At 43.7% G+C, this 11884-nt stretch overlaps 1 protein-coding gene across 9 annotated transcripts; it reads right to left on the reverse strand.

Moving 5' to 3' along the window:
• Positions 1-4418: 4418 nt before the first annotated feature.
• LOC133907086 (putative pentatricopeptide repeat-containing protein At1g13630) lies at positions 4419-11643 on the reverse strand. 9 transcript variants are annotated; one of them, XM_062349100.1, is made up of 7 exons: positions 11090-11643; positions 8535-10612; positions 8338-8438; positions 7777-7862; positions 7137-7279; positions 6777-7061; positions 4419-4540 (listed from the first exon to the last, which is right to left on the reverse strand). In XM_062349100.1, the coding sequence occupies exons 1-2, from the start codon at positions 11463-11465 to the stop codon at positions 8547-8549; spliced, it is 2442 nt and encodes an 813-aa protein (XP_062205084.1). In that variant the 5' UTR covers positions 11466-11643; the 3' UTR covers positions 4419-4540; positions 6777-7061; positions 7137-7279; positions 7777-7862; positions 8338-8438; positions 8535-8546. The 9 variants fall into 9 exon arrangements, with proteins under 9 accessions (XP_062205084.1, XP_062205082.1, XP_062205081.1 ...); XM_062349098.1 differs by lacking the exon at positions 4419-4540 and adding an exon at positions 6130-6438; XM_062349097.1 differs by lacking the exon at positions 4419-4540 and adding an exon at positions 6130-6489.
• Positions 11644-11884: the final 241 nt, after the last annotated feature.

The raw sequence follows: 11884 nt of genomic DNA on the forward strand, positions 1-11884 counted from the left end.
TTGAGAAGAATTTTAAAGTCTAGATTTTATGGTTCTACATGCCGGATGATCCGGTGTGTGCCTGAAGGTTTCATCCGGTGTGTGTGAGCAAGTGCACACTGGATCATCCAATATTCATAGAAAGATAAAGTAGTTGGACAACAGCTAGATTTAGACTTCTAGCCTATAAATACCCCCTCATTCGGTCTCAATTTGATCTCTTGCAACCTAGAGGAGCTTATATATTGTGTGTCATCAAGAAACAAGAGAGACCACTTAAATGATTTGTTAAGTCCCTAATTGGAAGATAAAGGACATTATTAGTGCTTAGAGAGTAGCAAGTGTGCATCTAGGTATAATTTAGGCTTGATCTTGGTCAAATGAAGCTATTAGCTTGTTACTCTTGGTGGTTGCCAACACCTAGCCGGTCTTAGGTGATTGGAGTTATCTCGGTAAGCTCTTAGAGTTCGTGTGGGAGCCTCGAGAAGTGTGAAGTACTTGGTTTGATGTCTGTCAACTAGAGATGGAGAAGTGACAATCATGATAGAGCACTTGAGTCTTGATAACTCAAGGAGGAGCGATATCCTTGGTAGATGCTCCTCCCTAGTGCCAACTCCTCGATACATAAAAAAAAAAAATCAATGTTCTCTTGTCCATCTTTCAATTTTTCCATATTTACTTTGAGCATTTATATTATTGCAAGCTTTAATTCTGCTATTTGCTTAGTGTCTTTGATTGCTTGTTTTATTACCTTGCTCTAGTATGTTCACGTAGTTGTATTAAATTTTATCTAGGATAATGTTGCTACTTGTTTTAGTTTTTGGTAGAAGTATTTTTAATTAGAGCCCAATTCACGCCCTCTTGGCTCATTTGATCCTTTCACAACTATCTTATAGTCATGATACACTCCATGATATACAGTTCACTGCCTATATCTGATGCACCAAAATTTGCATTCATTTCATCCCACAACTCCTTTGCATCCTTTATGTGCATAGACACATCACAGAGACGATCGATAAGAGCGCTAAGAACACATCCTACAAAAAGTTTGTTAGCTCCCTCGAACTTCTTCTCATCATCAGAGGAAAGAGTTCATTCAGACCTATCAAATGCAGCCCACTAGCAGTTCATAGTTGTAAGCCACAGAGTGGCTTTAACCTGTTATCTCTTAATATGTACGCCGATAAACTTGTCTGGTCTCAGTGTATTGGCAGAACCAGTCATCGTTAAATCAAAGTGCCTACAATAAGGATTTTAGATTGTTGGAAATATAACACTTTTAGTTTTAATTTAATTCAATTCCTAATATAGCATGAACAAGAACAGATGCAAATAATCAATTCCGAATAGGTTTCGACTAGCTCCGACGAGCCCTGACTAGATTCCGAGTAGGATTCTGACGAGCCCCGATAATCTTTCTGACTAGGATTCCGACAAGCTTCGATGAGCCTCAACTAGCTTTCTGAGTAGGATTCTAACAAGGTATCTAATATAGATTGCAACGTACGTACCCGATGACAGGATGAGATACAGAAGCCCCTGTGATATCGATGCAATAGATGATAACGAAGATGAAGTAGACAAAGCAGATTGTGAGTAGTCGCGATGAACACTTTCCAAAAACCTTTTTCATCCTCTCCCAGTGCAGGATCCCAAGAGTGACAGGTTTCGGAGACCTCATTTCCTGTTCGTCGGTGCACGCCGACGCAGTGGGATAGAGTAGACTACGTGTGACAACATAGTAGAGAGAAAATAGATAAAACCCTAATTGAGTATATACTTTATGGCGATGGCTGGCGGATATATATAGAGAGAATCGAGCGGTTGAGACGCGCCACGATCGGGTTCTATTACGCCCTACGATCGGATTCTTAATCGACACAATTTCCATATATATATGTTTGCCCACGTAGCAAAAGAATAAAAGTTCAAAAAGATATTGATTTGCAACTGGATCCAATTTTGACGGACCATTCATGTAGTTGTCGTGCACTCGTACTTGCCTCCACGCCACGCCGCGTCATGGCCACAGCCCAACGAGCGAGCATGTGTATGTTCTTCAGTCATCAAATCCACACATGCTAAGTGGATGGAGAGAGAATTTATAAGTTAGTCTCCTTCTATCTCTACTAATAAGATGAGACGAAAAGTTAAACACCCACGTTCATATGACTAGGTCTTTAAGATTTATTTAAAATTACATAAATATACTGGCCTAAGCCCGTATATTCTAACAGATGCATGCTTTGAACTTGTCAAACTCGTATTTCTTAACACAGTACAACTACATGACATCAACGTGCAATTCAAAGAGCTGAAGCCACCCCGTTGTAGACCGCACTGCATATCTGCATGCGCGCTACAGTCACGAACCTACCCGGGAAAGAAACGTGCGCGCCACCATGAACCGCATCAGCACGACACGATGAGTTGGGCGGTAAAAGCCAAACGGCGACGCGACAAGGGAAGGGCACCGCGCGAGCACGAGTCGCGGTGGAAGTGGAGCCGCGACACGCGCGCGCGGACACGAGGAGAAGACCCAAGAGGACACGAGTCGCCGATCCTTATCCGGTTCAGGCAGCAGGGTCAGGGTCAGTGCGCTGCGCCGACGACGGACGGATCGAGCCACGTACAGAACGCGAAGCCTCGTCCGGCCCTCCGCTTCGTCTCATCGGCTCGGTGCAACGGGGTCAAACAGCGACGTTGCCTTGAGCCCTCCTCCCACGGCTAAGGAATGGCCGGACCTGGCGCCGCCGCGCGGCGTTTGCTCGTCCCACTCGCTCTGGCCGCGTGTGTGGCCCACGTACGGCGGCGCGAGGCACGTCCTCATGTGTCGTTGCGCTCAGCACGTCGCTCATGTGTCGTTGCGCTCAGCACGTCGCTTGCGTCGTGCCTACCTTAGCGCATCTGTGAAAAAAGATCGTAGTATCCTTGTCAAAACACTCTTCCTCTGTCCCTGACCCACCTTAGCATGTGTCCTGTCTTCTGCATGTTTTTAATCAAATAAAACATGTTTGCCAGAGAAAAGAATCTTTAAGTTCTTAACATCCCTTCATTCATACTACTGCCTCCGTTCAAGAAGGTAAAGTATATTTTATTTAAAAACGTCAGACTTTATATGTTTTAATTGATATATAGTTAAATTATATACATATTTAGTATATAAAATTTGTTTCAATACACATTTTTAATGAGATATTGATTTTATAGTAATTGATATAAGAGAAATTAATAATCAAAGGTAGGAGATGATCTCTGATAATAAATCTAGGATATACTAAATGACGGGCGCGTTAATCTATGTTTCTACTTGATGTATCTCGAACTAGATCCAAGAACAAAGGATTTATCTAATCCCAGGTCTTCCGTAGGATAATAATACTATGTCATGTATATTATCTTATGAGTAAAATGAACTTGTTACAAAATATATTCTCTCTTATCCTTATATCACTTATATACTAGAGAAAAGATGCACAAACAAATGAATCGTGTTAAACCATATAGCAGACCTAACTCTCGTAGAACCAACTACCCCTAATCCATTATGACATCGTATAGGTGTATCTGCTCTATTTTGGTTGTCCTGCACGCTATGTATCATCATTGAACGCCGTTACGCTCACCTGTCAGACCATCTCGTGGCATTAAATGTTACGAGATGGGTCATTGTAACTCCACACCGCTCCACGATCATGTCTCACCGAAAGCAAACGTCCGGAAAAGTAAAATACTTGAGTAGACAGTATTAAATGAAACTTAACTGATTAAGTGAGAACAGACTACAACTCATCGTAGGATCTTGCTTTGCGACCAGGACTGTTCGTACGAGCCTCACCTTGTCACGTAATGCGACCGTGATCTTAATAATATCTACTACCAGCTGATATTTAGCGATGCGAGACACGTCTGGTGAAACATCTCTTATCTGTTAGGTCCATAATAACTTTTTAAAAATAAAATATACCTTTCGTTTTAGACCGAGTACTGCCTCCCTCGAACAGCATCGCTGATTCTGGAGACCAGGATGGATGGACGAAGCCTGGTCGATCAGCTAATGAATCACTTTTTACCAACAAGCAGAAGCAGGCAGCGACAACGAGCAATGGTCGCTGCGCCTGGCTGGCCACACCGCCACACTCTGGCGCGTGCAGGCCAGGTGCGAGACAGAGCAGATAAGGAGGCAGGCCGAGCCGGGAGCAGCAGCGAAGGGGCCGGCCAGGTCGACCCGGACGCGGCGGCCCCGGCCGGCAGCCGCGCGACAGAGACGCCAGGCATCCAGCGCTGCCTGCCTGCCTGCCGCCTCTGCCTGCTCGGCATCATTCCAGACAGCAACACGGTCGGGCTCCTTCCGTCGAGCGATCGAGTAGGGAGCAAGGCGGGCTACTAACCACTCACTGGCCCGGCCATCCGACTCACCCCCCACCGTGCGCGGACGCGCCGGGCGTCGGCTCAACGGGAATGATGGGCAGGATCGCAGGAGCTGGAATGCTTGATTGGAGCCTGGAAATCGAGCTGTTTTCTAGTATGAAGTTTGGGCAAAATTCACGTGAGATTCCTGCATTCCAAAGAAACAATTAACAACATACATTAATAAGGGATGATTAATGATATTTTTCCAATTATTATCTTGATTTCACCATTCTTTATTGTGTAGCAACTGCGTAAAAAGTACACAACGGTGCTCTGTACATACACTTTCGCGCCTACGAATGCCCAGCCGGGATTCAACGTTCATGGGCAGTTGGGCACCTCTCGTTGCCTCTGCGCCCGTCGTGCCACAGCAGGCTGTGGATCGCCGACTCGTCAAGCTTATGCGTGTGATTGGGCGAACCGACTGCGGCTGCACGGCGGCAGCAGAAAGATCCGCCGGCCAGAAGCTCGCTGTCTCCTCCTGGGGCGTGCACGGCGGTCGGGACATGCACCGTCATGCCGGCGCGGCGCCTGGCCCATGATTCTGCCCCGCCCGGAGCCCTGCCTCGGACGGACACCAAGAATTGGCTCCTCATGTGCCGCGGTCAGAGGAGAGTGGAGCAGAGAATTCGCGGTAGCCAGCTCTGAGAACGCCATCGATCTGCTGATTGTACCATACCAGTAACCACGCATATACTTACAGACATAAAATCAATAATATTATAATAGAAATAACAATTTTTAGGGAAAAAATAATTGAAAAAAAAAGGAGAATGTATCTAAAACTTTTAAAGTTAAGATAGCGAAAACATACCAATCTTTACACATAAAAATAAAATAACAGAAAGAAAGGAAAGAACATGAGATCAAGTTAACCTCTGACGTGCAGCATAGCAAAATGGCTCGGAGTTGAACGAGACCATGAGAGACATGTGAGGTGATTGGTTGTTGGCTGGGGGAGGGGATCAACAAATTTGAACCGTGTGATTAAGACTTATAGTAGATATAAAAAGCTCATGTATAACTTTTGTATTTTATATCTAATTATTATAAAAGATATATATTGATTATAGTTATTAGATATAGATAGAAAGAAATAATGGTGTATTAATACTTTGTAATGTCAGGTTTCTAAGTTGATTGGAGGTTGCCAAATAATTATTTTCATATACGAACATGATCGATTATTTCTATACAGGAAAAAACAAGAAGACAGGGCGCGGATCAAACAAAACGCGTAGGGAGGTGTTGGATTCGATTAAAAACGTTGGATGTGTTGCTCAACACCAAATATATTCGTGGCTTTATAGTTTAAATGCACGACGCATCTTGCCTCTGGAAAGCTCGGCATAGTATGGATCACGAACTGTGTAGGTTCATTTCATGGATATGGCCGTGTTATAAGATGATTTTTAAGTTGGAGATGGAAACTGGAAAGCTGCAAATTTCAGACGAATTTAGCTTGGCACGAATTTGACCAAAGTATAGTGACGTATAGCATAATAATGATTATTTTTTCACGCCTCCCAGGTTGGCAGGATGACGGGTTGGTGGCGGCAAGGTTAGCACTCTTGGATTGGCGACTGCCGCTTCTCGGTGGACGGTAGGCTAGCCCGACGGAGGTGGTGGGTACGAGGACGAAGCAGCAAAGGCACTATCGGAGAGAGTTCCAGATGAGGTAAGAGAGACACCGCTAGAGACAACTAGAAGTAGACGGGAGGCAGCAAGGGAGCAAGCCAGTGTCAGGAGAAGAAGGCAATGATTCCGTTGGGAGGAAGAAGAGATGATTCTAATGTTGATCCGACAGTTGAGATCGTCAACTGAGATTTAATTTGTTTTCAGGCACCTGATATATTGCAAGTCTTTTTTTTTTAACCATGGTCAAATGTGCCCCGACAAATTATCAAATTAACTTTGGAAGCCTGTCCCCTAGTACCTGGCCCTTAACCTCGCTGGGCTTCAGCTCCACATTTTGGCGCCAATCCATGTCCGTGCCCTTTGGATATCTCTAGCTTCCCAATCCTTGCTGGGCACTACAGGCATCTTGGAAATTTGACCGATGGATAAGCAAAACAACTGTCACTGGTTTCTTTCCTATAAAAAGAGAGATTACACATCGGCGAAAATCCACATCCATGCTTACCAAGTTCTGCATTTTACTCACATGACAAGACTACATTACCGCTACTCGGAACTTTATATTCAGGACAGTTATGACAAGCCTGAGCTGTTGTCTATCCTGTACACACTAAAACAAGTGCTATAGATCTGATTGCAAAACTGACCGTACAACATCAACAGGCAAGTGTGTGAGAACTTGATAAGAATCTCCCAAAAGACAAAATAGAAAAGATGGCTAGGGCTAGTAGACAAGCACCAACCTGACCAGCCCTGCAGTTTAGGCTTTGGGACTTAAACGTGAGATCCCGGGGCCACCCTGCCCATATGCCCTTCGGTGGGAGAGCTAGCCTTTGGCCTTGTCCTCTTGCATCCGACAAGTATGTGATTTTCATGCTTCATGGATTCCCTCGGATCAACTTGGTTTTCAGTGAGGATGCCCGCACAGTGAGCACTGAGTGACCAAAGAATTGTGACGACAAAAATCAACTGGTTTGGCATCTTGTTGGCACCTGGCATGTTTGAAAGTTTGAAACACATTTCGCATCCTGCAGTATGTTGAAGTGATATGTCAATATTGTGAACATCATGAAGACGGATTGAAATAGTTCCCAGATCCGCACCTCCAGTCAGCTTATGGTGACGATGCACTGTTTACCTCAGACTCTCTGTTACCTCCTACAGTCATGTTCCCTTTCTTCATTGCTCACTGCAGCCACCGATGCGCCAAGGGCGGTCCATGGTGACTCATCTTAATGCCGTCTACCTACCTGTCTCATTAATGGATTTAATAACAAGAGAACAAATATTTTTCCACAAAGTACAGTAAGACTCCTAAACTCTGTTTATCGAAAACATATATTCTGACTCTTGAATGGGAACAATACTATAAGGTATGAAATGACATGTAGTACAACTTTCTCTTTTCTTTTAATTTCTATCCCTAGTAAGACAGTATACCATGTTCGTATACTTGATGATCGTTACAAGGATATACAAAACTTCATTTCTGGTAATAATAGCAAGATATTGCACAGTACAATCAAAGATCTGAAGTTTATTAGCTATTACAAAAGTTATGTGCTTTTACAGCTAAAAGAGAATCCAACTAATGTCCTTCATTGCGATGTAGGCATTAAATATAAAGAACATGTTCACCTGCCAAGAAATATAAGCAATTCTATGAAGTGAAAAACATATAAAGAGTTAAGTAGAGCTAATAAGTTCGTATAAACAGCCAAGGGAGGAATGGGTATCTTTGACCTACCTAGAAATAAGCACATTAGTGTCCTCGCCACCTCTGCATCACCATTGCACTGTAAATATGGTCTCAGGATTGCACATCTCCCCTGATAAAAGGTTAAAGAATGAATAAGTAAAGTTACACTTTTCTTTTAAATAAAACAAGTCATTTCATGTGATACATATGGTTTAATTAGGCAATTGAATATTTGCTTGTGCGCAAGTGTCCATTTGCCTGTGTAAATATGTGCCTTCCATATATACATGCAAGCATGCCATGAGAAATATTAAGGATCAATATTTTGACAAAGCTGACAAAATGTAGTGCTAGTAATATAGCTCCGAATTCAAACGACATGACAAGAGCTCAGTATTATAAACATTTATCTACAAAGCTAAAAGATAGTGGACAGTAACATGGTTACCTAAGTATTTTCACTGTTGCCAATTGTACTACATGATCATTATACGATAGGTATTCGTACAAGCACTGCCAAAAGAACAAAAAAAGGTGCTAAACCAAATATTAACTATAATCTTAGGCTCTTAGCATTCTTTAAGGGATGAAAAACTTTATTTAACCTTACTATTCGGCACAGCAATACTGATCCTGACGTTGCCTGTGGCCATCTTTGTCCTAAATCCCCATCTATCCAAACATAGCAGATATTGCAACTGAACACCTGCAGATCAAAAACCAAGGATATAAAATAAAACAAGAATTAGTCAGTCAGTGAGATGTACACTATAAAGGACAGCGACCAGGCAATCTCACTTACACGCTCAAGGTACTAAATACCAGTTTTAATAGCAAGTGCTTGCAATATGGGTAGATAGAAATACTCATTTCTTTTCCGTAGAGCTGCACCCAACACACGGTATAGCTGAATATCTGGATAAACACCAACAGATAGCATAATCGGTACGAGCATGAGGGCTTCTTTGGTGAATTGACTTTTGCATAGTCGGTTGATTGCAGCACTGAAGTCTTCAATAGACACCTCAAACCCTGCATCTAAAAGCCTACCAACCCACACAATGGCCTTGTTAGGCATCCCTTTTGCACACTGAGCATTGATAAGTGTTGTGTATGCAAATTTTCTCAGGTCAGTGCCCTTTTCTCTGAGGGATTCCAAAAGCCTTTCTGCGTGAATAACTTGTCCCTTTGAGCACAGCACATTAATAAGCAAGTTATAAGTAACAGGTGTGGGCATCAGATCGCAGTATACCATACTGTCATGTACCATACAATAATATATGTGGAAAGCCATCTGGATGTTCTGTGCTTCACAAAAACCTTGTATAAGCGTGTTATAAGTTATTGGATCAGGATTAACAACACCTCTACGCATATCATTAAGAACACTCATAGCATCATGGAATCTGAGCTGTTTACAAAGTCCTTTAATAACTACACTGTAAGTTATTGCATTTGGTTTGATCCCCTTTACAACCATTTCATCAAAAAGACTTAGCATGGCATGAACTTTCCCAGCTTCAGAGAGTGCATCCATCAAGGTAGTGTACGTAACTGCAGTTGGCAGCAGATCACTTAACTGAATAGCCCTAAAATAACTCTCTGCCATATGCAGATCCCCAATTTTGCAATAGCCATATAGAAGAGAATTGCATGTGACAATGGTTGGGCACATACCAGCTACAACAATCTGATCATACAGCCGAACAGCATTACCAATATCACCCGTTTTTGCATAACCATCAATAACAACATTATAGAGCACTACATCGGTTGGCTGGTATTTGCTAGCTACATTTTCCAGATACCACCTCGCTTCAACAAGCAGCCCTCTCTTACAAAGGCCTAGAAGAATAGATAAATGGTTTAGTGAAGTTGGCATTATCCTCTGAGAATGGCACATCACATTGCATACTTGAAGAGCTCTTCCAATTTCTCCAAGCTTGCAGTACCCATGGATGAGGGTGGAATATGCAATGACATCCATATCCAGACCAATACTGCATATCTCACCAAGTAGGTTTTCTACCTCATAGAATAGACCTTTTTTGAAGAGAGCATTGAGAAGGGCGCTATATGTGACAATATTCAACTGCAACCCTTGGTCTAAGATGTCTTTTCTTATCTTCATCCCTATTTCAACATCACCACCTTCACAAAGGCCAGTAATAAGTATAGTATAAGTAACAAGATCGGGTTCAATACCTTGGTACCTCATCATCTCAACTATTTTTGGGATTTCTTTTGTTAAACCGAGCAAGCGATAGCCATTAATAAGGCTGTTGTAGGTGACTATATCAAGTTCCATTCCTTCTTTTTTCACTCTCTCAAAAATATCTAATGCTTCAACCAGAGAACCTACTTTACATAGACCGTGTATAAGGGTTGAATACGTATACCTGTTCGGATTTAATCCATACTTCAACATGAGGCAGAAAAATGATTTTGCAGCCTGAATAAACCCCCAACTACACAATGCAGACATAAGAATGTTAAATGTCATCACCAAGGGTTTAAACTCCCCCCCTTCCCTTGCCGCCTGAAGGAAAGACAAAGCCTCTCCAATTTTATCTTGCTTGCAGAGGCCATCTATGAGAATGCTATGGGAATAATCGCTGGGGGAGACACCACATGACTCCATTCCTTCAAAAAGCTCCAGTGCCACGTCTGTCTTCCTTAGACTGTACAATAAACTGTTGTAGGTGGATACTGAGATTTGCATGTTTAGGCTGTTCATTTTACTAAGAACATAAAGAGCATCGTGAATCATCTGTGCTCTAGCATAACTAGTTGCTAGAGCATCCCACACAATACCGCTCAAATTGCACTCTCCAAATCCGTTCCACAAGATGTCACAAAGAGCCGGTGCAGACCCTAATCCTACAGTATAAAATATGATAGAATTAAACATGAAAAGATGAACTTTCAATGTTCTCCATGGTTATATGTGTTGAGAGATACTACTGAAGATGAAATAATCACTTGTAGCTAACAAACTATCATGTAAAAGAGAAAATATAAGTATATTAAAGCAACAATATGCAACAAGGAAAAATTTTATATACTAGATTACTAGTGATTTTGTTTTAACTTCTAGTACAATCAAAATTCAAAACTATAGATAGCATTTCTATGCCTCTTTCACACTTCTAGTGTGCCCAATCTTCATCATGACTCGCTCACCCATGGTGGGAGTTGGACTAACAATCATCTCTACGGTTTTCATCTAGCACACGACTAGCTAAACATTTGCAGCTAAGTAATGGATGAATGATTGCATTTCCATATATTTCCCAAGAGCAAACGCTATTAGAAATACACAAGTCAAACTAACACACAAGCCCACGCCGAGCTCACCTTGATCGCTCACCATATGCACCAAGCTGCCGCGCATCTCCCGCCATCTCCTCTGCCGCAGCAGCTCATGGCAGAGCCCGAACCGCGCGGCGATCGCGGCCTTCCTGTCGAGATCCGCCTTATCCTCCCCCAAAGGTCCCTCCCGTTCCCAGCCACACCCAGGCGCTCCTCCTCCCGCCCCGCCGACGCGGGGAGGGGCTAGCGGCGCGTCCCTACAGCCAACCGCGTCCTCCTCGGACTCCGTCATAGCGGCTGCTGCAGCGGCGGCGGGGGAGTACGATAGAAGTCTGAGCGGACGCGCGGGTGATAGGGGAGGGCGGCGCCGGAGGTGAGGCAGGAGGAGGCGGCGGAGGGGGAGGCGCGGTCGGAAGGGCATCCGAAGCGGGGAAGGGGCTCATGACGGAGGCGAGACGCGGAGGCCTACGGCTTGGGAGAGTGTGGAAGAGCTCGGGCGCGCCTCGCGCTGAGCAGCCGCGAGCTCGTCGGCGGGCATGGGAGGCGGCCTATCGGCGGCGTCGGCGGCGTTGGTCGGGGTTGGGAATGGATGGGATTTTTGACCTTTTGGAGGGTACGAAGTAGGCCGAATGGTTTATGGGCTTCCAGTCTGCGTTTACACCTGGAATTCAAACGGCCCGCCACTTGGCGCCATTGGGTTTGTGTTGTGCCTTTGTGGGCTGCAGGCATGGAATACCCAAATATTAACGAAATAAATCGTGAATGTTTTAGAAATAAAGTGTTTAACGGGGCGAAGTTTCGAGGGCAAAACTTAACTTTTTGATCCGTAATCCAGTTAGA

This window comes from Phragmites australis, chromosome 24, assembly GCF_958298935.1.
Source record: "Phragmites australis chromosome 24, lpPhrAust1.1, whole genome shotgun sequence".
Classification (NCBI taxonomy): domain Eukaryota; kingdom Viridiplantae; phylum Streptophyta; class Magnoliopsida; order Poales; family Poaceae; genus Phragmites; species Phragmites australis.